Source organism: Balaenoptera acutorostrata, chromosome 10, assembly GCF_949987535.1.
Source record: "Balaenoptera acutorostrata chromosome 10, mBalAcu1.1, whole genome shotgun sequence".
Classification (NCBI taxonomy): domain Eukaryota; kingdom Metazoa; phylum Chordata; class Mammalia; order Artiodactyla; family Balaenopteridae; genus Balaenoptera; species Balaenoptera acutorostrata.
The window spans coordinates 66,388,168-66,414,977 of NC_080073.1; the positions used below are offsets into that span (position 1 = coordinate 66,388,168).

The following is a 26,810-nucleotide window of genomic DNA, read 5'->3' on the forward strand; positions in this document are numbered from 1 at the left end:
TTCTTTATTTTCTCTATCCCCCTTGATTCCTCTGCCTCTCCCCTCTGCTCCCGGTGGATCTCCATCAGACCCCCATCTCATCTCCTTTCTGCCTGTCTGTGGAGCTATGTGCTCAGTCTGTCTCTCCAACTCTCCCTCTCTCCATCTGTCTCTTCCCCTCCCTCCCTCTTTCTGCCCCCCCTCCACCCCCCTCTTTAGTCATTTAAAAAAAGATTTTTGTCTTCCTGAGAAGTTCGCTTAAAAGGTTTCCATGGGAACAGTGAGGGGAGATGAAGGCAGAGAACAGAGATCTGCAGCCAAGGTGCAGAGAGACGCCCTCAGCCCCCGGAAGCCCCCTTGTCACTGCCCCCTACCACTCTGTTCCCCTTCCAGGACCAAGGGTCCAGGTCCTTCATCCCCTCAACCCCTTGTGACCCCTTTCTTCCACCAGCTACCCCTCCCCTCAGGGAACCAGGCTTCCAGTTTCTCTTCCTTGGAGAGAGCCAGTGGCCTGTCTCCATCCCTTGGCTCCCTTCAGCCCTCTTCTCATAGGCCCAGGCCTTACTGCCCTTGAGGGACAGCTCTGGGACCCTGGGTGGATGGGTGGCCAGGGGTGTGTGTCATTGTCATGGAAACTTCTGACCATGGGGGTGTGTGGGTAGCACATCTCTGTGAGGCAAAGCCAGGTGGTGGTGGTGGAGTGTGTACAGAGAATGTGTGTGATGTCTGTCACATCTGTGTGTGTGTGTGAGAGAAAGAGAGAGTCAGTCATGTCCATGTCTGGGAAAGGTTTGTGTACATGTGTGCATACCTGTGTGTCGAGGCCAGAATGGTCACATGCTTGTGGAACATGTTTATCATATATCCGGTGGTTGGCGTCTCAGCCCACATATTCCCCTTCTTTCTCCTTACCCTCAGTCCTCAGGTCTGGGGTCTCTGGTGTGGGTCTCCTGTGTGTTTAGGGGGAGGGCACCCATGTGTGTTTGGAGTTGGAGGACGGTATGTGGAGGTGTTTGTGTTGGAGGTTCAATAGGGGTTGGGAGGGGGTCCAGGGGTATATATATTTAGGGGGAGGGTTTAGCGAAAGAGTTGATAGCTGGTGAACGTTTGGGGGTCTCAGGTGGACGTGGAATGTGTAAAGGGCATGGAGGATGTGCTGCAGGGAACATAGGAGTCTTTGGGGCCCTGGAGACCTGGGTCTGAGAAGGTCTGTGCAGAGGCTGTGGACTCTTGAGCCCAGGAGAGGTCGCCGGACCTTTGAGGGGCATCGGCATCCAGGGCTCCTCCTCTGCTGGGTGGAGCCGCCGCCCCTCGTTCCCTCCGAGGTTTTGATGGGGGGGTCCTGCTCAGGAGGATGGTGGGAGGCCCGGTTGGTTTTGGGGGTCCCCTCGTCCCCCTCCCGCGTCTCTCTCGCGCTGTCTCCGGGCGACGGGGCTCGTGACAGAGGCGGCCACGGCAGCAGCGGTCGCCTAGCAACGGCGGCGGGGCCCGGGCAACGGCGGCAGCGGCGGGAGCGGCGGCGGAGGGAGCCGTTCCCGCGGCCGTCACCGCTCGGCCGTCCCGGCCGTCCCGGGCCCCGCCGCCGCCCCCACCGCGCCGGGCGGCGCGAGCCGGGCCGCGCCGCCCCCTCTACCGCTGCACCCCGCCCCTCCCCCGCGCAGGGGCGGGGCCCCTCCCCCACCGGGGACACCCCCCCCCCGACACCCCCGGGGGGCGGTGCGAGGTAAGGGCGGGGCCGGGCGGACGAGGAGCGCTCGCGTGGGGGGCGCCGCGCTCTTGGGGGCGGGGGCGCGTGTGTGCGTGGGCGCCGGGAGGGGGGTGGGGAGGCCGCGGCGGCGGCGGCGGCGGCGGCGGCGGCGGCGGCAGCTGCTCCCTCCGCATGTTCTCGCTGCATCTTCCGAGTGGGGGCAGTTATGGTAACTGGAGGGGGACAGCGGAGGTCGGGGGGTCGGGGACAGGCCTCGTGGGGCCAGGGTCTCGAGCGCGCGGGGGCGGCCGGTGTGGGGTGGTCTTGGAGACCCTCGGTGGAGGTGGCAGCCCGGGTGTCCGCGTGTGTGTCGCTGTCCAGGCTTGTGTCCCCTGTGTGTTGGTGCCATGTGCACACGGGGGCCCAGTTCCTCGTGCACACATGTGCAGCCAGCGGTTTTCAAGTCTGTCCTGTCGTATCCTGCCTCTGCCGGCTTCTCTGCCCCTCTTGCCTAGGGGGCTGCTGGGCTGACCACTGGCTTGTGGGGCAGCTTTTGGCCATACTGGTACCTGTCACCTCTGACCCTGAGAATGCATGTTCCTTGCTGGGGCTCACCTCCTATCAGCCTCCTGTGTGTGGGGATGTGTGGCTGCATGAGAAGGATTTTCTGTGTCCCTGGTGGCAAGTGTGTGTCTTTGCATGTGTGTTCCATCATTGGCCTGGGTATCTGTGTCAATCCCAGCATGGGTGTCCAGGGCGTGTCTGGATGTGGGTGGTGTGCAAGTGGGGGGAGAGAGTAAGTGTGTGAGTGTGTTCCTTGGAATCCTACCATGTATGAAACACCTTTGGGCTAGCAGGTGTGAGCCCCTGCTCGGTTAGGGAGTGGGGACAGAAAAGCTGAAAAGGGAAAGAGCGGGGTAAAGAGGAAAAGTGGGGAGTTGGGGGAGAGGGGGAATGAGAGAGGCCTGGAGAGGAGAGAGAGCCTGGGAGAGAGAATAGCTGGAGAATAGCTGGGAAGGTGGGAGATAGTGGAGCCAGATTTAGAAGAGAGGAGAGAGGAGAAGAGGTTTTAAGATGGGGAACTGGTTGGAGACAGCAGAGAAGGGGCCTGGAAGCTGGGGAGACAGCTTGTGGGGCGGAGAGAGTCAGGCCTTCGGTAAAGTGATCTCAGAGGAGAAAGGGCAAGACGGGGTTGGGATTTGTGTAGGCCGTGTAGGATCAGGCTTGGTTGGATCAGGGGAGGCCATCATAGAGGCTGGCTCACAGTGAGGCCTGGCACGGCAGGAACTGCTGTTAGAGGTTCCTGTTCCCAGCACAGAGTTTGCCCCTCATTTCTCTGCTCTCTGTCCAACTCTGTTCCTCCACCTGCTTTGGCAGCCTCCCTTTGTGGCTCCCCTTGAGAGCTGCCAGCTGGGTGTGACAGGGAGGAAAGGCCAAAGGGAAGGTTAGGGATTTGGGGGATTGGAGGGCAGGGGGAGATTCTGTGGGTGATGGCAAAATTAGAGAGGTTGGAGAGGTGGGAGTCTAAGCCCTCGCTGTGTGTGTGTGTGTGTGTGTGTGTGAGTGCAATTGTATGTGTATACAGGGTGTGTACATGTGTGGGTGTGTGCACAATGCCTGTGTTACGGGTCTGTGTAGGTGGCTGTTATGCGTGTGCATGCGTGTATACATCGTGCAGGGATGGGACATGGAGACCCAGGATCGTGGTGTATGCTTATCAGGTTTGCTCTGTGTGTGGACATGGGCGTGTGCCTGTTTTCTGCACATGTCACTGCATGCAGCACTAATAACAGGATGTCCTGTGATTCTGTCACTCCGCCCCTTTCCCCTCTGTGTTTCTGCTCTTCTTTTCACTGTGGCAGTGAGGGTCTTTGTAAGTGTATGTGTATGTGGCCTCCGTGTACCTCTGACTTATATGTGAGTTCATGGATCTTAGTGCTTGGTTGTATGTATAAGGTTATATTACTTCAAGAACCAAGCAAACCAATTAGCAAATCCGTTCTCCTTCTGTTAATTCTTTAGTTCCAAAATGGAATTTTAGTGGATTTGAAGTTAGACTTTCTGCCTTTATTACAGGAGCTTGCATATGAAAATAGTGGCTTGAGCTACATTGCATGGCATGAGACAGGCAGCTAGACCTGAGAAAGGCAAAGACTAGGAAGGAGATATTCTGAACCCTTAGATGCATTGTTGAGTGTGTAACAGAAGGGTAATTAACACGTTTGCTCCTTGGTCTGTCTGTATTCTGGTAGCAACCACGGATTCATGTGTTGGAGTCAGGGAAGGGCTGGGGGAGAAGAAGGGGTTGTCCTGAGACAGTGGTTGTGGTTGTACTTTTCATGTGAATGAAGGATATTTGTGCTTTGGGGATACGGGGATACCTTGATGTGGTCAGGATCATGGTATACTCAAACATGTGTTTTAGAGGTTAAAGTGGCTTCCCCTGTGTGGGGGCCCTGTGTGTGTCTCTGGGTTAAATGTCCCCTTCTGTAACGTGCTGCCCACATGACTGCCCAAGGGACTCGGGCCCCACATCCACACTAGCAGCTCTCATGTGAGTGTCTGGGTCCAAGTATGTACTCCCCTGTTGCAGTGCTCACATATGTCTAAGCATGTATCCTGTGGGGTATGTGGGCCCCAGGGTCTCAGAATGTGGACCCGTGGCACCCCCCATGCTCACAGTTGCCTGTATGTCTCATAAGCACCTAGATCCCTTTTTATTTTTTGTATCATGGGTCTTATGTGCACGTACCCCCCACAGCTCGGTGCATGTTTTTGTGCTTTACACATGTGTTCCTGAGGGACTGACAAGGGTTCCTGTGTCATGGGAGCCACATTTTTGTGTGCACATCTCCTAACATCTCCAGGCTTTAGAGGCCTAGGGAAGCTGGAGACTGATTCTAGGGCAATTTGCAGGAGATTTGCAATTCAGGAAGCCGACAGTGAATGTGTAGCTGTGGCCCTCCCTTGTTTTGGAAACTAGAGGGTTAACAGGCAGCTCTTCCGGTCCAGCCCCCCCAGCATGTAGCTTCTTGTTGCCATGGAGATGGTAGCCCCGCCCCTGATGCAGTACCTGCCCCCCCATTGGCTGCAGTGGTGACTGTGGGGCTGAGGGGGGAGCCCAGGCCTGGGCAGCCATTCTGGAGCTGGAGCCCGAGCTTGGCATCCCCCCACTTTCATTCTCCTCTAGCCACTTGGCCCCTCTAAATTCCCTGGCAGCAGAGCCTCAGCTTCCCTCCTCCCAGCTGCCACCCTTCTTGACTCTGAGCAGTCTGAGCTTCATCGGCATTCATCTCCCCTCCTCCTCCTCTCCCTGCCCTCACTTGGGAGTCCCCCGAGTCCCCACTGCCCATCTTCCCCACTCCCTGCCCGTTCCCCTGCATTCTTCTCTTTTCCCCTCCCCCCCTTCACTTCTGAGTCCCTGCCACTGCAGTGCACGTGGAACCAGCCCCTTCTCCCCTCCCCCCAACCCCTTCCTTGAATTTTCTGTCCCCAGGCTTTTTCCGCTTCCACTCCTCACAGGTCCCTTCCAAGACTTCCCCCTCCAGTCCAGGGAGGGGGTCATGGGAGGTAGCTCTGGCCCTCCAGACAGACAGGGGTTCCAGGAGTGGGGGCCAGGTGGAATATGTGCCCAGCTGAGGGAGGAGGAAGGCCTGCCTCTGGTCAATGACCTTTAACCCAACTTCCCCCACCAGCTCGCCCCTTCCTGGTGGGGTGGGCACCAAGGACCTAGGTTCTGTGGATCTTCGGTGTCCTTTATTCCTGGAGTTTTACTGACCCTCTCAGCCATGCCCCTTTGCTGACTGCCAGGCCCAGCCCCAGTCATGGGCCTAAGGCCTCCCACCCCGTCCCCCTCCGGGGGCTCCGGCTCGGGTTCCTTGCCCCCTCCTTCCCGCCGCCAGCTTCTCAGCCGCCGCTGCTCTTCCTGCTGCTTTCCGGGGGGTAGGTGAGGCTGGAGCTAAGGGGCAGAGGGAGGTGGGCGAGTGTGCTGGGGCCAGGGGTGGAAACCTGGGCTAACGGCGACCCCCTCCCCAACTTCCATTACGGCCCTTTTCTCCCCTCCAGAATACCACTTGGGTCGCTCGAGGAGGAAGAGCGTCCCAGGGGGGAAGCAGTACAGCATGGAGGCCGCCCCCGCTGCACCCTTTCGGCCCTCGGTGAGTGAAGGCGCCTGCCAGATGTGGCTCAGCTGGGTCCCCTCCCCTCCAGCCCCAGCTGGAGCCTGAGGATTATGAGAAAGGGGGAAGGAGGGGAGAGAGAGAAAGAGAGTATGTGTGTATGTGCCCCCACCTCTTTGGTTTCCCCCTTCTTGGCTCTGCCCCCCTGCTTCTCAGACCAGCCCTCCCACCTTCTCCAGGCTGGGGTGTGTGTGTGTGTGTTTGTGTGTACACTCGCATCCGTGAGAGCACAGGAAGACAAACTGGTAGCAGGGCTCCTATCCCCCTTTCCTCGCCTCTAGAGATTTCCCTTCCCCCACCGCCCATTCCCACCTTCATCCAGGGACTCTTTACCAGCTGAGCGGTGAGGAGGTAGAACTGACCCTACCCCAAACCACACCTATCCCCATTTCCCCCCCACCCAGCAAGGCTTCCTGAGCCGGAGGCTAAAAAGCTCCATCAAACGTACGAAGTCACAACCCAAACTTGACCGGACCAGCAGCTTTCGCCAGATACTGCCTCGCTTCCGAAGTGCTGACCATGACCGGTACAGGGCCTGGAGTGGTGGGCTAGAGCGGGGTGGGATGAGTTGGATGCAGTGTAGGGGCCTCCAGAGTGAGGTTGGAGGGGTGGGGGTTCTCAGAGTGTAGAGCTTGATGGCTTCAGATTGATTGAGAGGTGTGGTGGGGCAGGAGTCAGAACAGAGGAGCAGCAGGAGAGGGGCGGGGTGCAGGGTGCCCGGAGAGGGTGAGCAGCGGGGCAGGAAAGGGGGTGAAGGTGAAGCCAAGGAGGGATGGACTCTTCTGACCAACAGAAGGATGGGCTTCAGCCCAGGATGGAAGGAGCTGTACAGAAGGACAGAGAAGGAGTGACAGAGCCTGGGAGGAACATTTAAGGAATCCAGGGAAGGGGTGGTGGGCTGGTTGGTAGGAGGGGAGAGTGTGATCCAAGTAGAGGGTATGAGGGAAGGGTGGCAGGGTGGGGTGGGGCTGGCAGGTATTATGGAGGAGAGAAGGTGCAGCGTAGAGCGTGACAGAGAAGGGGAGGTGGCATGGGTATGCAGGTCAACAGACTGTGGAGGGGAGGTTGGAGGGTTAATCCATGGACTGAAGCCTGAGGAAGAAGCCCGCAGATAAGTCCAGAGGGCACTGTCTCCGAGGTTGGGCTTGAAGGAAATCTTGTTTGCTCCCGTGGTCTGCTCTTTGGGGTCCCTCTTTGGGTTTCCCCCTCCCCCCCGCCCCAGGGAGAACCCTGTCCTTCCTTTCCCCCACGTCTGGCCGCCCCCGGGATGGGGCAGGTAGGGGAGGTTGGGATAGGTGAGTCACACCTTCCCCTCCCCCCTCCCATGTCACCGGAGCTGGATTTGGGGAGGGGGGGTGTGAGGGCCTGGTATTCCTGGCCGCGGGGGCGGGGGGGCCGGGGGAGCGTCGTGCTGACGGCAACAGAGCCCAAGATGACGGGGCTGCTATAAATAGCTCCATGGAGGCTCCCACACCCGAGCTCCCCCTCCCGCTTCCCTACTGCTCTCTACTCTTCATCCCCTAGCCGGCTCTGAGCAAACTGTCCTGTGGTCCCGGCCTCCACTCCCCTCAGTGCCTTTCACCTTCTGCCCTCCCGCACTGATTTTCCCAAGTTCATCCCCACCCCCACCCCCACCCCGTCCCCCACCTCTGTTCCCACGTCCAGCTCTCCAGTGGCCTCTCCTCATCTTCTCCCATCCTGTCTTTCTGCACACACCTTTCCCTCCTCCTTTCTCCTTCTCGCCCTATCTGTTCTTCCCCAGTCCCCACTTTCAGTCCCTTATCTCCATTGTCACTCTTCTGCCCAAAATCCTTCTTCTATTTCTTATGATTTTCCCTCACTCTTTCCCCCGATTCTGCTAAAACTTGTCCTCTTAGCTCGTTCATTTTTGGATTTATTAAGTGCTTTTCAGTCACTACCTGTGTGCCAAGGCCCAGACCAACATCTTTGAACTTCTGCTTCTTTCTTTTTTAAATTTATTTATTTTATTTATTTATTTTTGGCTGCACTGGGTCGCTGTTGCAGTGCGCGGGCTTTCTCTAGTTGCGTAGAGTGGGGGCTGCTCTTCATTGCGGTGTGCCGGCTTCTCATTGTGGTGGCTTCTCTTGTTGCAGAGCACAGGCTCTAGAGCACAGACTCAGTAGTTGTGGCACATGGGCTCAGTAGTTGTGGTTCACGGGCTTAGTTGCTCCGCAGCATGTGGGATCTTCCCAGAGCAGGGCTCGAACCCGTGTCCCCTGCATTGGCAGGTGGATTCTTAACCACTGCACCACCAGGGAAGCCCCTGTATTTCTGGTTCTTTACTCCCACCTTTTCCCCCTTATATTGAAGCTGTGGTTTTGGCGGGGGAGGTGTCATATAGAAGTCCCACCTAGAAGTGTCCAAGGCCCACCTGTTCTTTTTTTTTTTTCTTCCATGGTCCCTTTCTGGGTTGAGATATTTCTACGTGTCCCCAGTCCTCACAACCCCTTAGGTGGTGGACTGAGGGGAGGGAATTTCTTAAAGGGTTCTCATGTCTCTCACATCATTCATGTCCTTCCCCGGGGATAGGCTGGGTTTCTTTCTGTCTGTGTCTGTGTACATGTGGGAAGTGGGTTTAGGAGCCCCTTTCCCCAGGTCTCCATCCTAGAGCCAGGTTGGCGATGCAGGCCTCTGGGTGTGTAAGCAGAGTGGGGAGCTGATTCTCCCTCCTGGACCCCCGCCTGCCAGGGCCCGGCTGATGCAGAGCTTTAAGGAGTCACACTCTCACGAGTCCTTGCTGAGTCCTAGCAGTGCGGCCGAAGCCTTGGAGCTCAACCTGGATGAAGATTCCATTATCAAGCCAGTGCACAGCTCCATCCTGGGCCAGGAGTTCTGTTTTGAGGTAGTGGGTGTAGGGGGCTGGGGAGGGCCAAAGGGCAGGGGTCATGGAGGGGGAGGGCAGAGAGTCCTGGAGAAAGCGGCAGAGGTGGGGACGTCAAGGAGACAGAAGCCTCTGGGGCTGGGAGAAAGGAGGATAGGCCGGGGAGGAAGAGGTGGTGGTGGACTCTCAGTCCTTGGGAGTCATCACTCCTCTAGAGCCCCAACTGACCTCCACACCCCTCTCTAGGTAACAACATCATCAGGAACAAAATGTTTTGCCTGTCGTTCTGCGGCCGAAAGGGACAAATGGATCGAGAATCTACAGCGGGCGGTAAAACCCAACAAGGTATTGGGAGTACAGGGTACACAGACAGCATGGGCAAGGCAAAGGTCAAGCTGCAGGGGAAACTGGGGGCCTAGGGGAGAAGGGGACCGAGGAGGAGGGGACCCCCATTTTCCTCTGAGTCCCCCATTTCTTTTTCCTTTCTTTCTACCTTATGATGTTTCCCTACCATAGAAATCATAGACTTACGGAACTGATGGGGCTCTGGAAGTCCTCTGGTGCATCTTCCCTGCAAGCAGGGATGTCCCACTAATACCTGACAGGTGGGCGCCTGGCCCCCGCTTGCAGTGTTTCTGCAGGACACATAGATTTGTCAGGTAGATGAGTCTTTAGACCTTGGTTTCCTCTCTGTACGACTGGTAGGAATGGTGTTGAACTACATAATCTCTAAGGTCCCTTTGGCTCAAAAATTCTATGAGTTTGTGTTCTTCCCAGGAGAAATGCTCCCAGTTCCGTGAGCTGTTCTTTGTTTTCCAGTTTCCAGTGAGCTCACAGTCCTCTTGGCCTCCTCTGTGGAAACCCTTGTTTGTCAATGTCCTTCTTAAAAACTAGACCCAAGATGCTGGATGTGATCTGCCCCATGCAGAGTACAAACACCAGGCTCTTTTCACACTGTAGCATCACCTGAGCCTCACTGGTCAATTGTCATCCTCCAGGCTCTTTTCACACTAACTATATAGTCTCACCTTCTGCATTTATGCATTTTTTGCAATTACCTTCCGATTGTCTTTGAAGGACTCCTCAGTTCTCCTGTTCAAATTCCACCTTAATATTTTGGGTTTATCATTCTAGCTTTTAAAATCTTTTCTCAATATGAATTCTGTCATCTGATGTATGAGCTCCCTCTGTATCAGTTTCCTGTGGCTGCTGTAACAAATTACCACTCTCTGGACTGCTTAACACAACAGAAATTTATTCTCTGACAGTTTGGGAGATTGGAAGTCAAAAATCAAGGTGTCAGCAGGGCCTTGCTCCCTCGGAAGCTCTAGGAAGAATCCTCCCTTGTCCCTTCATACCTTCTGGTGGTTGCCGGCAGTCTCTGGCATCCCTTGACTTGCTGCATCTGTGCACTTTCTGCCTCCATCTTCATGTGGTCATCTCCCCTCCGTGTGTCTCTGGTCTCCAAATCTTCCTCTCCATATAGACCCCAATCATTGGATTTAGGGGCCACCCTTGTCCAGTACGACCACGTCTTAAGTGACTATAGTCACTTAATATGACTATAAGATATGAATTCCGGGGTGACATGGTTTAATCCCGCACACGCCTTCTCAGCCCTGTGATTGCTGGTGTCGGAGACTGTCTGGCTTTTTCACTGTCTCTCCTCTTTTGGTGTCTCTGTCTCTCTGTCCCTTCCCCTTCATCTGCCGTGCCCGCCCTACCCTGCCAGGACAACAGCCGCCGGGTGGACAACGTGTTGAAGCTGTGGATCATAGAGGCACGGGAACTGCCCCCCAAGAAGCGGTACTATTGCGAGCTCTGCCTGGATGATATGCTGTATGCACGCACCACCTCCAAGCCCCGCTCGGCCTCGGGGGACACCGTCTTCTGGGGCGAGCACTTCGAGTTCAACAACCTGCCAGCCGTCCGGGCCCTGCGGCTGCACCTGTACCGTGACTCAGACAAAAAGCGCAAGAAGGACAAGGCGGGCTATGTCGGCCTGGTGACTGTGCCTGTGGCCACCCTGGCTGGGCGCCACTTCACAGAGCAGTGGTACCCCGTGACCCTGCCGACAGGCAGTGGGGGCTCCGGGGGCATGGGGGGCTCGGGAGGGGGAGGGGGCTCAGGGGGTGGCTCAGGGGGCAAGGGCAAAGGAGGTTGCCCGGCTGTGCGGCTGAAAGCGCGTTACCAGACAATGAGCATCCTGCCCATGGAGCTATATAAAGAGTTTGCAGAGTATGTCACCAACCATTATCGGATGCTGTGTGCGGTGTTGGAGCCCGCCCTGAATGTCAAGGGCAAGGAGGAGGTCGCCAGCGCGCTGGTTCACATCCTGCAGAGTACGGGCAAGGCCAAGGTGAGTACTGGGCCCTCAGGACAAGGTGACCTGGGAGTGCACACTCGCGGGGATAGTAAGGGTAGGGCACGTCTGTCTTCATCAGCTTGGGTTGGACAGAGGCTGACCCTTGCCTTTTCCTGGCCCCCAGGACTTCCTTTCAGACATGGCCATGTCCGAGGTGGACCGGTTCATGGAACGGGAGCACCTCATATTCCGCGAGAACACTCTCGCCACTAAAGCCATAGAAGAGTACATGAGACTGATTGGTCAGAAATACCTCAAGGATGCCATCGGTATGGCCCACCCACAGGTGTTCTTCCCAAACCTGCCAGATGCCCACCCCAGCCCTAAATGTAGCTACTCCAGACTCCAAGTCCACCCTGCCTCAGCTTGATGCTTCTGGGCCCAGAGTCCCCTCCAACCTGATTCCGAGATTCCCCAAACCCTGGCAGCCCCTGTCCCTGCCCTTTGAAAGTGTGACCGCCCTCCGCTGTGCCCCCACCTCCGCAGGGGAATTCATCCGTGCTCTGTATGAATCTGAGGAGAACTGTGAGGTGGACCCCATCAAGTGCACGGCGTCCAGTCTGGCAGAGCACCAGGCCAACCTGCGGATGTGCTGTGAGTTGGCCCTGTGCAAGGTGGTCAACTCCCATTGGTGAGACTGGGAACCCTGGGTTGGGGGGCCAGGGTTGGGGGAGTCGTGTGTTCATCTGTTCATCCATCTGTCCATCTTCAAAGAGGACTGAGAACCAGTTATGGGCAAAGCATTGTGCTTGGTGCCGTAGAGCAGACAGAGAGCCATGAGGCTTGGCCCCTGCCCTCAGAGGACCTGTACCAGAATGAGTAGGGACAGATTAGATATGCAGAAAGCCACAGAACGGTACAGTATGTGTTAAGTTCCAAGTGAGGGTACCCCCCCCACGCCTCCACAATGCAACATAAGGTCAGAGAAGGCAGATCTTTGATTGAGATAAGCAGGGAAGGCTTCGTGGAGGAGGTGCCAGGGCTGCGCTTGGAAGACTGGGTCAGGTTCTGATGTATAGATATGGTGGGCTGAGAAGACGTTTCGGGAGAAGGCTGTGGAACAGGCCCACGCGTGAAGGTGAGAGGTCCTGGGACAGCAGGCAGAGGTAGTTTAGTGGAGCGTGTGGCTCACAGTGGAGAGTGGTGGGAGACGTGTCCGGACAGGGCGAGGAGAGTTAGAATCTGAAGGCCTCCGCTGCCAGGTAAAGGAGTTGGAGCTCATTGGTAGGTCGTGGGATGCCAAGCAGTATCATGATTGAGAAGGTTAATTCTTAAGTGGAGGTGGGTGTGGCGGGTGGCTGGAGAAGGGAGAATGAAGTCCAGGCTAGCTGGGGACTGTTGTTAATGGGTCAGGCATGGAAATCATAGCCTGAGTCAGGATGGTAGCAGGAAAAGTAGAAAGGGGCTACTGTAAGGACCCTCTGTGGAAAGGATCAACAGGAGTCATTGGCTAATTGGAAAGGAGGGGGCATGTCTGTGGGGAGCAAGGACGACTCCCAAGGCCATGAGGCTGGTGGTTGGGAGACCGGTGGCCTCACTGACAGAACTGGGGAGTCAGGAGGGAGAGCCCAGTGGAGGTTGGAGGTGTGGGGGGCGATGCTGAGCTCCACTTTACACCAGATAGAGTTTAAGGTGTCAATGGGACATTGAAGAGGAGGACCAGGGAGGTGGGGAGAGTGAGCTCTGAGCCATTCCAGGGACTGGGGATCATGCCTGGGACACCTCCATCCCCATTTCCCTGGAATCCAGAAGAGTTGGGGGGTCCGAGCTCCCTGTACCTCGAGTGACCCTCCATCTCTCTCCCATCTCTGTCTCTCCCTGGTGTCTTTCTTCTCCTCCTCTCCTTGTCTCTCTCACTTGCCCCTGTCTCTCTCCCGCGTGTTCCTCTTCCCTCACCTCCTCTCCCCTCCATTCTCTCTCCCTACCCTGTCTGTCCCCTCTGTCCCCTCTGCCATAGCCCTCTTCCTCCAGCAGCCTCCTGTCCTCCTCCTGCGCTCCCTCCCTCCCTCCCTGTCGCTCTCACCTCTGTGAGGGTTCCACACCCTCACCTCCTTCCACCCCCCTCAGCATGTTCCCTGGAAGCTGAGGGTCTCTGGGGCTCAGTCCCGGTCTCTCTCTTTCTCTCTCTCTCTCTCTGTCTCCCCACCCCGTCCCCTCAGCGTGTTCCCGAGGGAGCTGAAGGAGGTGTTTGCGTCTTGGCGGCTGCGCTGCGCAGAGAGGGGCCGGGAGGACATCGCAGACCGGCTGATCAGCGCCTCGCTCTTCCTGCGCTTCCTCTGCCCGGCCATCATGTCACCCAGTCTCTTTGGGCTCATGCAGGAGTACCCAGATGAGCAGACCTCGCGAACCCTCACCCTCATCGCCAAGGTCATCCAGAACCTGGCCAACTTTTCCAAGTGAGGGAAGCCTCAAGCTGGGTGTCAGACGGGGCTGGAGTGGGCAGGAAGGGTCTCCTGAGTCCCTAGAGACAGGCATGGGTTGGAGGCCTTCTGGGTGTGACCTGTACCTTCTGGATGCTTTGGCCAGGTTTACCTCAAAGGAGGACTTTCTGGGCTTCATGAATGAGTTTCTGGAGCTCGAGTGGGGTTCCATGCAGCAGTTCCTGTACGAGATCTCCAACCTGGACACACTGACCAATAGCAGTAGCTTTGAGGGTTACATCGACCTGGGCCGAGAGCTCTCCACGCTGCATGCCCTGCTCTGGGAGGTGCTGCCCCAGCTCAGCAAGGTGAGCATAGGCCCCTTGACCCGTCCTCAGGTCTCCAGAGGCTCCTGTAGCCCGGAGACCACCCCCTGCGCAGATTCTTCCCCCCTCCTGTTCCCAGACATGTCACTGCCACTTCCAATGCCACTTCCCCAGCTCAGACTCCTTCTACCTGAACTCTCTGAGGCCCCCTTAAAGCTGGGCTGTTAGCCCCCGGGTAATAGCCTCCCCATTCCAGGAAGCCCTCCTGAAGCTGGGCCCACTGCCCCGGCTCCTCAACGACATCAGCACAGCTCTGAGGAACCCCAACATCCAACGGCAGCCAAGCCGTCAGAGCGAGCGGCCCCGGCCTCAGCCTGTGGTGCTGCGGGGCCCTTCGGCCGAGATGCAGGGCTACGTGATGCGGGACCTCAACAGGTGAGCACCCAGGGCCCCAAACCTGTGCCCTAGGCGCCCTTATGCTTCTGTCCTGGATACACTCCGCTGGGCCCCATGTGGCTTTCTCGAGGGCTTGAAAGAAAGGAAAGAGAAGCGTTTTCTCAGAGAAGACGGTAAGGAGACAGGTCCAGTCAGTAGTTAGCTGCAAGCCAGAGGGAGCAAGGAATGTAGAGCCCCCCCAAAACATGCTGAGATTCCGCCAGCTCCAGCCTGGCGTAAGCCTAGGAGGTCCCTCTCCCTGCTCAGAGCTTGGGTTCAGCCTGTACACTTGGACCAGCCACCTGGTGTCAGAACATTCAGATAGCTCTGTATTAGTTGGTAAAGCAGCACCATCCCCAGCCCCACCACCAGGACCCCTCAGACCTTGCCCCGATTCAGCACTAGAGCAGTAGCCCCTGGACCCCACCCCGCAGAGCCTCCCCACCACAGCAGCCTCCAGGCTGGGAGGCGCACAGAGCTGCAGCTGCTGCTCGTTGTTTTGATGACCATCCTGCTCGTTCCTCTGCCCGCATCTCTCCCTCCATGATGCCATACCCATCCCACCATCCCCGCCTCTCCTTCCACACATCCCCAACTTCCACCTGCCTCTCTCCTTCTCTCTGTCTGTGCTCGTCCCTCTTCCCATCTCTCTCCAGCTCCATCGACCTTCAGTCCTTCATGGCTCGAGGCCTCAACAGGTGAGGGGCTCTCCCCTCCCCCGCCCTCCTCTCCTCTCCTGTCTGCTCCCCCCGCAACCCCGACTCCAGTGGCCATCACCTCCCTCCACTCCTCTTCTCCTCCATGCACCCTCATCTCCTCCACATCTGCCCAGACCTGCCCCTCATGCCTCCTCCTTGCTGCCCCATCTCCCCTTCTCTAGGCCTCCCTCCCTTCCCGGAGGGGCCCTGTCCCATCCTATTTCCTTCGCATCCCCTCCCATCCCCCCAGCCTGCCTGCCCTCTCCCGAGCTGCAAACATCAGCTCTCAGCCCTTCCCTGCGGGTCCCACTCTTCACCCCAGGCCTATGCTGGACCACAGAGGCTCTACTGCCAGTAGTCTGGGTCTTACCTCCCACTCGTGTGCCTGCTTCCCTTCCTGCAGCTCTATGGACATGGCTCGCCTCCCCTCCCCAACCAAGGAAAAGCCCCCCCCACCGCCGCCTGGTGGGGGGAAAGACCTGTTCTATGTCAGCCGCCCACCCCTGGCCCGGTCCTCACCCGCGTACTGCACGAGCAGCTCGGACATCACAGAACCGGAGCAGAAGATGCTGAGTGTCAACAAGAGCGTCTCCATGCTGGACCTGCAGGGTGATGGGCCCGGTGGCCGCCTCAACAGCAGCAGTGTGTCCAACCTGGCAGCCGTCGGGGACCTGCTGCACTCGAGCCAGGCCTCCCTGACTGCGGCCTTGGGGCTGCGGCCCGCGCCTGCAGGCCGCCTCTCCCAGGGGAGCGGCTCATCCATCACGGCGGCCGGCATGCGTCTCAGCCAGATGGGCGTCACCACGGACGGTGTCCCTGCCCAGCAACTGCGCATACCCCTCTCCTTCCAGAATCCTCTCTTCCACATGGCTGCTGATGGGCCAGGCCCCCCAGGGGGCCACGGAGGGGGCGGAGGCCACGGTCCACCCTCCTCCCATCACCACCATCACCACCATCACCACCACCGAGGTGGAGAGCCCCCAGGGGACACCTTCGCCCCATTCCATGGCTATAGCAAGAGCGAGGACCTCTCCTCAGGGGTCCCCAAGCCCCCCGCTGCTTCCATCCTCCACAGCCACAGCTACAGTGATGAGTTTGGACCCTCTGGCACTGACTTCACCCGTCGGCAGCTCTCACTCCAGGACAACCTGCAGCACATGCTGTCTCCTCCCCAGATCACCATTGGTCCCCAGAGGCCCGCTCCCCCAGGGCCTGGAGGTGGGAGCGGCGGTGGGGGCAGCGGCGGGGGTGGCGGGGGCCAGCCGCCTCCGTTACAGAGAGGCAAGTCTCAGCAGTTGACAGTCAGCGCTGCCCAGAAACCCCGGCCGTCCAGCGGGAACCTGTTGCAGTCACCGGAGCCAAGTTATGGCCCTGCCCGTCCGCGGCAACAGAGCCTCAGCAAAGAGGGCAGCATTGGGGGCAGCGGGGGCAGCGGCGGCGGAGGGGGTGGGGGGCTCAAGCCCTCCATCACCAAGCAGGTAGGTGGGGGTGGGAGGAAGGCCGGAGGGGTGAAGAGCAGGGAGGGAAGAAGGAAACGGGTTGGGGGGGTGGTAGAACAGAGTCTGTGGTTTGAAGTTAACAATTTTCTCACTTCCTTTCATTCATTAAACAAATGTTCGTAAAGGGCGCTGTGCACTTGGCAGTGAACGACAGACAAAACTCCCTGCCCTCATGGGGCTCCTGAGGGGAGATATGATGAATAACTAATATAGCATTCACGAGGCGAGTGCTAGCGCAGGGGACAGGCTGGGGACTCTGATCTAGTGCGGGGGATAGGAAGGGGACTCTCGTCTCTTTGGGCAGTGCTCCCTCCCTCTAAAAGCACTCCGCCTCCTCCCACCTTCCCTCTCTCCTTCTGCCCCCACCTCGCCCTGCCCCAGCATTCTCAGACGCCATCCACGCTGAACCCCACGATGCCAGCCTCCGAGCGGACGGTGGCCTGGGTCTCCAACATGCCTCATCTGTCAGCTGACATCGAGAGCGCCCACATCGAGCGGGAAGAGTACAAGCTCAAGGAATACTCGAAGTCCATGGACGAGAGCCGGCTGGATAGGGTACGCAGGGCCCTCCCTGCCCCAAGCCCCGTCTTACCCTTTACCCACAGGGCAGGCTTCTAGTCCCTTCCAAGGGCAACATCTGTGGTCAGGTAGTTATGATTAAAAAAAAAGGACAAAGACCCGATGTCTTCTCCTGAGAAGCCCTCAGTCTGTCAGGGGAGGCCAGATACAGTCCGTTGGAAAACCCATTCCAACTCTGTTATTTTGGGTTACACACATCATAGGCTGTCTGGGGAAAAGCATGCTCTATATTAGGCTGCCTCTGTGTTCTTCCCTGGGGAGAACATGTTGAAGCCCTGGCTCCTGTGACTTCTCAGGAAAGAGGAAGTTACTTCACTAGCAGTGGGAGCTGTACATTGGGCGAGGGGCAGAGTGGTCGTACCAGGACCCACGCACGGCTTACCAGTCACTGTCCCGTGGGCATCGGTGACAGAGGGTTGGTGGTCGGGGGGAGGGTGGTGTGTATTGGCCCACATGTGGAAAGACTGTCCAGACTTTCAGCTGGTGGTGGTCCCGAGCAAAAGTCAGCAGGAGCTCTGGCCTTCACACACTTAGCAGAAAGTTCCTTGGGAGCCGTTTCTGTGAGGACACTGAAGAAGAGGGTAGCTGCAGGGTTAGATTATATATACAGAATACATGACTGCAACTTGGGGGAGCAGAGAGGCTTTTGGGGAGAAGTGGTCTCTGAGCAAAGGAAAATGTTGGGATTGATGTAGATGGACTTGAGCTAAGAGACTATCTTCAGGCCTTATAATAAATTATTTCCAGCACCATTTAACAAGCTGAGGCCAAAATGCATTCCACGCATTGTGTCTGTGAGTCTGTCCAGGCTCCTGTGTGGGTCCTCCCGTGTCCAGATGCACATGTGAGGGCATGTGTGTACATCTAGGGTGGGGGAGTCCACCATTTTGCTCCATCTTGAGGGAGCCTCAGCCGCACGCTAGGGCCTTCTTAAAGGCCAGTTGTGTGTGTGTGTATGACCAACAGGCAGAGAAGGGCTGGAGGAAGCTGGTGGGGTGTCCCTCACCACACAGCGGCTGTGCTTGGCAGGCAGGGGTAGAGGCTGGGTGGTGGGGTCAGGCACAGCCCCCCTCACAGTGCGGGGTCGTGTGCCCGGCGGGCAGGTGAAGGAGTATGAGGAGGAGATCCACTCGCTGAAGGAGCGGCTGCACATGTCCAACCGGAAACTGGAAGAGTATGAGCGGAGGCTGCTGTCCCAGGAAGAACAGACCAGCAAAATCCTGATGCAGTATCAGGCCCGGCTGGAACAGAGCGAGAAGAGGCTAAGGCAGCAGCAGGCAGAGAAGGACTCACAGATCAAGAGCATCATTGGCAGGTGAGGGGCGGCCCGGGGAGGAGTGGCAAGGGAGAGCCTGAGGCTGAAGAGGGCCAGCGAGCTCCCCCCAGCCCCCAACCACCATCCCCCATCCCCCAACGCAGGACACCAGGAGGAAAGCCCACCACCCTCCTCCCAGGGATGCCACCCACTCCATCATCACCAGATGGAGAGAAACCTCCCGCTTAGTGCATTAAATGTCCCTTTACTAAACCCTGATCTCTCTCCTAGTAGAGTAACTTCTGAAGCCCTTGGAAAATGTACCTCTTACTGTCCAACCATCTCTCTGTGTCTGGACCTGGCCTAGCCTGGGACTCCCCACTGGTTATTCTCAACCCAGCCTGTGATGTTCACCCCAAATCTAAGCAGGGGTCCCTTGGCCATAGTAGCCCCTGACCATCCCATCCTGGGCCCACCCTCCTCTGCAGCCGTGGAAAGGTATTCCATCAGAAAGTAAATGACGCTTGTTTTAGCCTGTGCTCTGTCAAGCCCTGGACTCCAAAGAGGTGTCTCAACAAGGGGATCAGTTAGCTAGAGAACTGGGTAGGACCCCCACTCCAACCAGAGCCAGATCCATTTCCACCCATTCTAAATGTATTTTTGAGTAAGATTAATTAGAAGAAAAAGGTTTGACTGGAAACCTTTTTGAAAACCACTGCTTTGATATCCTTTATGAGAAGTCACCTTGAGAATCTTCACAGAAGGCAGGGAGAGTCCGGGAATGATGATTGTAGAGATCCCTCTTGGGCGAGGGGTGTCTAGGGGCTGCCCTGGAGATGGCCTAGTTTCGGTGAGGTGGGGTGGGGGATGGAGAAGCCAGGTCTTCAGCCACAGGGTCTGATGGACGGCACAGTCCTGAGTGGGAGCACGGAGGGCCGGGGTGCCTGGTGGTAGGTAGGGGATCTCTGAGGCACAGAAACCCGTCCTTAGCAGGGAGATGCGGGCGTCCCTGAAAGGAAGGTGAATGACAGGGCGTCTTTTGGAGTCAGAACAATGGAGGGATTCTGACCACAGGGGAGAAGGATGCCCAAGGCTTTTCCATAGAGCGGTGGGGTTCCCCAGGATCGTGAGCTCCCCAGGCAGGCTTCGCGCCCGTGCCCGCCACTAACCCCACTGAAGCCCGTCCCTTCAGGCTGATGCTGGTGGAGGAGGAGCTGCGCCGGGAGCACCCCGCCATGGCTGAGCCGCTGCCCGAACCCAAGAAGAGGCTGCTCGACGCTCAGGTGGAAATTACAATGTCATTTATCTTCTCCGTGTCCCATCCCCATCCATCCCACTGTCCTTCGTGCAGTCACTGCACCAGCCACCCCAGCCCCATCGCCATCCGTCTCTCCCATTGTTCTCCGTTTGTCCACTGGCTGCTCATGGCAGCCCCCAGGCGACCCCATTTTCATCCCATCGTCTGTGCCTTTGTCACTCCCAGCAGTGTCAGCCCCCCTCCCCTGCCGTGCCTCCCCACCCTGCCTTTCCCACTTCTGTTTGCGTTTCAGGACCTCCTACCAGAACCTCAGACCCCACCAAGTTCCTGGACCCCTGCCCCTGCTGGGCCTGCCCCTGTGTGAGTCAGGGAGTTTGGCCTCCTCTGAGCTCCTCTCGGGACGGGAGGGCCAGAGGCTGCAGTTTGCTAGAACAGAGCCCAGGGCAGTAGGAGTGCTAGTGTCCCCAGGCTCCGGCTGGTGCCCTGGGGACGTGGGGTACTTGTCACTGCTGTTCTCTGGGCCCCCCAGTCCCCATCACTCCTTGACAGCCACCGCTGGGCCTCCTCTTCCCGACTCCTCAGATCCTGAAAGCCCCCTGCCCTGTAAGCTCTCCCTTCCTTCCCTCGGTGTTGAAGGCTTAGCCGCCTTCTTTGGCCTGCCTCTCCCTGTGGTCGTCACTCCTGACTGGCCTCTCCAGCTCCCGGCTGCTCTCCCTCTCTCTCACCAGCCAACCTTTAGGACCTCCCTCCTGCCCCCTTAACCCCTCGTTCTCCCCCAATTCTGCTCACTTCCCACCCATGCTCCTCTTTCCTCTGCTCTGACCTCCAGGCTTCCCCCCCAGCACCACCAAGGCTCCTGACCCCATGACCCCACTCTCTCCCCCTGCAGCTCCTCATCAGGTAATTCTCCTGGTTCCGCTTTGACCACGGGCGGAGGACACAGGGGGAGGTGACTCCGGACCACTGCAGGTTGGTCGTGAAGCCCACTCCCCTCTGACTCTCCAGAGCCTCTCCCCCGCTCACTGCTGCCCCCCACACCCGAGGACCTCTACAGACCCGACCCTCCGGACACCTCCTGCACAGACCTGTCTCCCCAGGCATTGTCCCAAGAGCACTTCCTGCCGCCTCCCAGAACTGTTCAGCGACACCTGACCAGTACCAAGCACCTTACCCTAGATGGCCTGCACATCCCCAGATCACACTCCCCTTCCTACACACCTCCCCGCGGCCTCCTCCTGACTCTCAGTCCTCCTCCTCTACCTCTCCAGTGTATGTCTGTCACCCCCCATTTCACCAAAGCGTCCTTGGGGGTTGGGATGTTGGGGTCAGGGTTTGTTAAAGGGGTGGTGGTGATGCTGGGTTGGGGGCCTCTGGCTAAAGGGGCTGTGCTGGCTGCAGCAGGTAGGCTGGGGTTTCCTCTTCCTTCTCCCACACCTTGGTTCTGTAGAGAGCCCTCCTTCCTCCCACCCCTCACCTGTTTCTCTCTCTTCCTTACATCTGTGAGGTAGAAGGCATCTGGAGCTCCTATTCAGCCCCACTGGGTGGGAATTAAGAGTGGGTAATTAATTAAGGGAGACTTTGGGGTGCCAGGAAAGGATGCTGTTCAGATGTCAGGACAGTAAGGGTGAGTGGAGCAAGGAGAAGGAGCGAGAAAGGAACCTTGACAGATGTTAGGATGTGGACTGGTGCATGTGGCATTGGGAGTTGGAAGTGGGGGGAGGTGTCCTCCTAAGTAAGATCGTGGGCTTTGTAGCCATGTTGATTGAAGGCAGAGATGCCAGAACCAGCAGATTAAATAACCTCTCGTCGGTGCTCACAGCCCTGGGCTGCTAATGCCACTCACTCCCCCTCTCCCGCCACCCAGTGGCCTTGTCGGACACAGAATCCTACCTGAAAGGCCAGTAAATGGGAACCAGTCAGCCACTGACATCACTTCTGAGATGCTTTATCTTCTGCGGGATTGATCTGCAGTGGGCAGTGTCTCCTCACACTGTAATTTTAACTCTCTGCCTGCCCGGCCTCTCTGTCAAAGTAGTTGGTGAGTTAAAAAACAGATGCTGCAAGGCACCAGGGGACCTCACCATTTAAAGGACTCCTGTGGTGAATTCTTTTGTAAAATGAATAATGGCACCCTAATTTATCTCCTTTCTAAATTTGGGTCCTTGGGGGTGTTGGGGGCATGCCTGTGTGCCGTTGCCAGCAGACAAGCAGAGGGAAGGGAATCTGAGGTTTCCTTCCCCTGCTCTCCTGCCACACTCAGGATACCCTACCAGACAGGATTTCCTCTCTCACTGGCTGTGCAAAGTGTGGGAGAGGCAAGCTAAGAGGGTGGCTTTGCTTAAATCTTGGGTTTGGGTAACCTTCTGAGAGATGAGGAGAGGTGACCTGGGAGCCTCTGCTTGGAGTTTTTATATCTTTTAGAGATTCTGTCAGACACAGCTAGGTTGCCAGGATTCAATGCCCTATGGTCCAGGAAATAATTTGGACACTTTCTCTAAACCCCTTTCAAGTATTGGTCCCTCTGCAACTCAGCCATTAACATAAAAATTAATTATGTACCTGTATTTTTAAAAGCCTAAGCAAGCAACCCAAAGGGTAGAGCACATGGCTTTCTTCTCTCCCAGCAGAGGAACAGAAGCCAGAGCTGAGGGGAGGAGCCAGGAGTTGGTCCAGGAGGGGTAGGAAGGGGTAGAATAGGACCAGGGGTGGGAGTAGGGTTTGGTACCCCTCACCCTCTAACTGGAAGCCCAGGGTGAGGGAATGAAAGGAGCGTGGGGGTGGAAAGGAATGAAGCCCTTCTGTTTCCTGGGGATGCAGAGCTTGGGGCATGCTGCGTCTCTGCAGAAGCTCCTAGTCCTTTCCTTCTGCCGTTATTGTGAGCGAGAGGCGGCCCCTCCCACAGTGTTGTCTCCTTCCCACATCACTTCCCTGAATCCCCTTCCTTTCCCCCCAGTACAGTTAAACCTCTCTAATTTGGAATGTTATATTTGAGAAGCTGGCCACTCTGAATAAGTGACAAAACTGAATGACAGTGTCTATTTAATGAAATGCATGTCTTCATACTATATACAGTAAGTAGAACTCAATGAACGAGGCTTTCCCACTCGAGGCCCTCAGGGAGCATGTGTTAATGAGTAGATAGGATTGAAAAGTCTGTTTTCTGGTATAGGTTAAATATTCCCTCCCACAGACACGTTCCCACTATTAATTTTGCTTAGCACACCCTTTCTTCACAGATAAAGGAAAACTCAAGCCCAGTTTTTGTTCAAATTATGAAAAAAATCCCCAATCCATGGGAGTTTGGATTAATGAGGTTTTGCTGTACTGCTTCCCCTTGTTCCCTCTACACAAAGTTCCCACCTCTGATTGGGGGTGGCCTGGGAGGGGGGGCACTGGGAAGGGGAAGATGTAAGGGTTAGGTTGGGGGTGAGATAGGAAACTTACTTCTTTTGAACTGGGTTCCTGATGTGACTCCCTGGGTTGAAGGCCCCTGTTAGGAGTCAGGGGTGAGATTCTCTTCTCCCTGATCCCAGAAGATGTAACTTCTCCTACAGGTGAGAAACAAAGGAGGAGGATGCGGGTGGGGGTGTCCTGGGGGAAGGGGGTGGGACGTGGTTTGTGGAGTGGGCCAGCTCTGGGGGAGGCCACTGCTAGGGGGCTGGCACCCAGGCCCCCGCGAAGCGTCTCAATAAGTCCGCGCTCTCCTCTTTGGTGTCTTGCAGGAGAGGCAGCTTCCCCCCTTGGGTCCAACAAACCCGCGTGTGACGCTGGCCCCACCTTGGAACGGCCTGGCCCCCCCAGCCCCACCTCCCCCACCCCGGCTGCAGATCACCGAGAACGGCGAGTTCCGAAACACCGCAGACCACTAGCCCACCCTGCATCACAGACCTCCTTCTCCCTCCCTGTGCACCCCACCTTGGAACGGCACCAACCACCAGGACTGGACGTCGCCGAGGGACAGCGGGATTGCCTCCCTGAATGCCTCCCTGGGGGGCACCAGTCCCCCACCCCCACTGCACCATTTCCAGGAGGGAGAGCAGGGACCCTCAGTTGCTCCCTTTTCCTTCCTGTTGGGGTGCTTCCCCCTGTGACCCCCAGGAACCCTTGCCCCAGGACACCACCTACCCCACACAGACCCCTTCACTCCGGGGTGCTATCCCCATCCTCTGCCTCATCGTTCCCCTGAGCACTGGGGGACAGACCCTCACCCCACCGTGGGGGTGTGGCACCTCCAAACTTTCAACTTCAGGGTGATTTTTTAGCAGTAACCAGAGCTGACAATCTAACTCCCCTCCACCGCCCCATTTTGGCCTCCCCTGTCCCCCTTGTTATGGGGAGGGGACCCCAGGTGAGGGGGCCCTATTACCCCTTGATTTCTCAGGAGCGTCTGGGGGGGCTCAGCACGCACAAACTCCTTCTCCTCCTACCACTCTTAAATTTACTCCCTCCCCACCCAGAACCCAGATGGGGTGGAGGGGCCACCGGGGCAGGGAGGGGGCGGCAAGGGGGGAATGGGAGTTGTCTCCCCTTCTTCCCATACCTGATCTGCTCTTGGCTGGTCCCAGAGCGGGGTGAGGGGGCTTGTGCCCCCCCCCTCCCCCAGTGTGTTGGGTGGGGCGGAATTGAGGTTTGGGGGAGGGGTTAGGGTTTAGGAGCGGGTGTATGTTGGGGAGGACAGACTAGTTGATCTGCCCTACCCTGACACACACAGCCCCGCTGCCCCTCCCCTCTCTTTTCTTGGTCTCTACTCCCAGGGGGAGGGGGAAACTTACTCTAGGAAAAGCCATGTCTCTCTCCCCCAGGGTGGGGGGACCTGTGTTGGAGGAGGGGTGTTGGGGGCCCCCTTCCATGACTCTGTCCCCCGGGGGAGGTAGGACAGGGCTGGGCTTCCCTCTCATCATCCCCCCCTCCCCAATCTCCCTCCACCTTCCTCCCTCCCGCCAGGTCCACAATTTTTCGGTGTTTCTCTGTACATAGCTCTCTGGCGGGATAGGGGAGGTAGGATGGATGGGGTTTGGTGTGGGTAGGTCACAGGAGGGGAGAAGCCCCTCCTTGGCACCTCCTCTTCCCTGACTGCTGTCCCCTACCCAGCCTTGCCCCCTCATCCCTTCTTGCGTTTGGTATTGAGACTCTTCCCAGACTCCACCCTTCTTTCTTTTGTATGGACAGTTCCCCTTCAGTCCCATCCCACTATACACATACACCCAGCCGGGGCCAAATTTATACTTATATAAAAGTTGTAAATATGTGAAATTTTATCCCTGTGCCCTTTCCTTGCTTTCCCAACCTCAGACCCTACCCCTGGACTCCCTTTCCTCTTCTCTTCTTTGGCTGTTGTAATTATCTGGGGTTTGTACTGTACATATCCGGGGTGTGTGTGTGGGGGCTGGGGGCAACCCCTCTGTACAGAGCTTCCTGGCCCCCTCCCCCCCATGCTTCCCTCCCCCGGCCACCACCTTAAGGGTAGGGAGATGTTCTTCCTACCTATTTTATTTTGTTTTCAACGTTCTCCCTCCCCACCCTACCCCACTCCCAGCCTACTCTATCCCCAGCCACTGTCCCTTTTTCTCCACTCCCAGCCCCATTTCCTTTTTTTCTGGAGTGTGTGGTGAAACAGAAAAATCATGTTTAATAAACGGAGATTGTTCTTTTATCGCTGTGCTGACTTTCCTAGGCTGGGACCTCCAGGAGGACCAGCAGGGTGACGAGCTGCTTTTTGAGAGGAAGCTGACAGCCTAGGAGGAACTGTATATCCTTGTGTGGTGCCGTAGTCTTCACCCTAGAATATCGCTGTCCCGACCAGCGAGGAGATTTATTGTTTTAGAGTAGGGGTTTTGCACTGGCCAAATTTCCTCCGTCTGTCTCTCCCCTCACCACTGCACTACTTAACCCGAAGGAGTAAAGAGATCAAGGAACAGCAGCATTAAATAAATAAAACATTTAAAAAAAAAAAAGGAACAGCAACATTCTCTGATAAAAGATTCCAAGTATACATCTACGTGTACCTTAAAAATAATTACCTAACTGGTAAAACTACATTTGTGAAACATCATCTGGTGAAATTGAGAAGCATGTAGCTACCTTGGGTGTTGAGGTCTATTCCCTTGTGTTCCATACCAACAGAGGACCTATTAAGTTCAATGTATGGGATACAGCTGGTCAGGAGAAACTTGGTGGACTGAGAGATGGCTATTATATCCAAGCTCTGTGCCATTATAATGTTTGATGTAATATCGAGAGTTACAAGATCGTGCGTAACTGGCATAGAGATCTGGTATGAGTGTGTGAGAATATACCTATCGTGTTGTGTGGCAACAAAGTGGATATTAAGGACAGAAAGGTTAAGGCAAAGTCAACTGTCTTCCACCGAAAGAAGAATCTTCAGTACTATGACATTCCTGCCAAAAGTAACTACAACTTTGAAAAGCCCTTCCTCTGGCTTGCTAGAAAACGGATCGGAGACCCTAACTTGGAGTTCGTCGCCATTCCTGCTCTCGCCCCACCAGAGGTGGTCATGGACCCAGCGTTGGCAGCACAGTACAAGCACAATCTAGAGGCTGCTCAGACAACTGCCCTCCCGGATGAACATGATGACCTGTGAGAAAGTGAAGCTGGAGCCCACAGTCAGAAGTCTAGTTTTATAGGCAACTGTCCTGTGATGTCGGTGGTGCAGGGTGTTTGCCACTTTATTATATAGCTAAGCAGAACATGTGCTTAATCTTTGGGATGCTGAAGGAGATGAATGGGCTTCGGAGTGAATGTGGCAGTTAAAAAAAAAAACCTTCATTTTTTTGGACCTGCATATTTGTGTTTTGGAACACAGTTGTTTCCTCCTTGAGTTTCAAATATAAGACTGCTACAGTCACACCACAATATTCAGTGATGGAATCTTGTTTGTTACTGTCATTCCCATTCCTTTTCGTTTAGAATCAGAATAAAGTTGTATTTCAAATATCTAAAAAAAAAAAAAAATTACCTAGAAATGAAGTTTATTTAATTGCTAGTTAGAGGAAAAATAAAAATTAGTTAAAATACTCCCGTGCGGAATGGAGGAAAGAACATGGTGCCTCATTGATGTGGGGTCCAGCCCCAGGGCCACCACTTGCCAGCCTCGGTTTCCCCCGAGGAAACGGGATGGAAACACCTACCTCGCTGGTGGCGGAGCCCGAGGGATACAAGGTGATGCGGTTAATACGTAGTCCATACAGTAAGTGCCCGCTTAATCTCGCCCTCTCAGCACCTACCAGAGGCGGGGGCTGTTTAATCACCGGAGGGCACTCCCACCCTTTCTGCAGCCCCGCTGGGGCCAGAGGCTTCTCGCCAGCACCGCCTTCTCACCCGCGCAACCA

General features: G+C 56.5%; 1 protein-coding gene, 1 long non-coding RNA gene and 1 pseudogene across 13 annotated transcripts in view; 2 read left to right on the forward strand and 1 right to left on the reverse strand.

Annotated features, from left to right (window-relative positions):
* The window catches only part of SYNGAP1 (synaptic Ras GTPase activating protein 1), a 31,036-nt gene extending 6,317 nt beyond the window's left edge, over positions 1–24,719 (forward strand). Inside the window, exons 4-20 of one of the 11 annotated variants that reach the window (XR_009009529.1) lie at positions 5,732–5,823; positions 6,249–6,370; positions 8,554–8,707; positions 8,933–9,031; positions 10,419–11,045; positions 11,176–11,320; positions 11,538–11,682; positions 13,211–13,447; positions 13,578–13,779; positions 13,994–14,172; positions 14,829–14,870; positions 15,274–16,348; positions 16,751–16,924; positions 18,052–18,263; positions 19,396–19,486; positions 20,351–20,430; positions 23,184–23,320. Coding sequence is in view for 7 of the 11 variants with exons in the window: in XM_057555002.1 (XP_057410985.1) it covers positions 5,732–5,823; positions 6,249–6,370; positions 8,554–8,707; positions 8,933–9,031; positions 10,419–11,045; positions 11,176–11,320; positions 11,538–11,682; positions 13,211–13,447; positions 13,578–13,779; positions 13,994–14,172; positions 14,829–14,870; positions 15,274–16,348; positions 16,751–16,924; positions 18,052–18,263; positions 19,396–19,486; positions 23,184–23,330 (3,743 nt within the window). In the remaining 4 variants the exon portion in view is untranslated. Of the gene's footprint in view, positions 1–5,731; positions 5,824–6,248; positions 6,371–8,553; positions 8,708–8,932; positions 9,032–10,418; positions 11,046–11,175; positions 11,321–11,537; positions 11,683–13,210; positions 13,448–13,577; positions 13,780–13,993; positions 14,173–14,828; positions 14,871–15,273; positions 16,349–16,750; positions 16,925–18,051; positions 18,264–19,382; positions 19,487–20,350; positions 22,908–23,183 lie in introns of those variants that run through there. The other 10 variants (XR_009009531.1, XR_009009532.1, XR_009009530.1 and 7 more) reach the window with 10 other exon arrangements.
* Positions 11,676–26,769, reverse strand: LOC130709070 (uncharacterized). Of its 2 annotated transcripts, XR_009009533.1 has the most exons (8): positions 26,610–26,769; positions 22,906–23,009; positions 21,352–21,484; positions 18,948–19,212; positions 17,331–17,517; positions 15,390–15,472; positions 13,584–14,265; positions 11,676–11,856 (listed from the first exon to the last, which is right to left on the reverse strand). It is a non-coding gene; the product is annotated as an uncharacterized LOC130709070 (long non-coding RNA). The 2 variants fall into 2 exon arrangements; XR_009009534.1 differs by lacking the exon at positions 13,584–14,265.
* LOC114238454 (GTP-binding nuclear protein Ran-like) lies at positions 25,537–26,062 on the forward strand (annotated as a pseudogene).
* Positions 26,770–26,810: the final 41 nt, after the last annotated feature.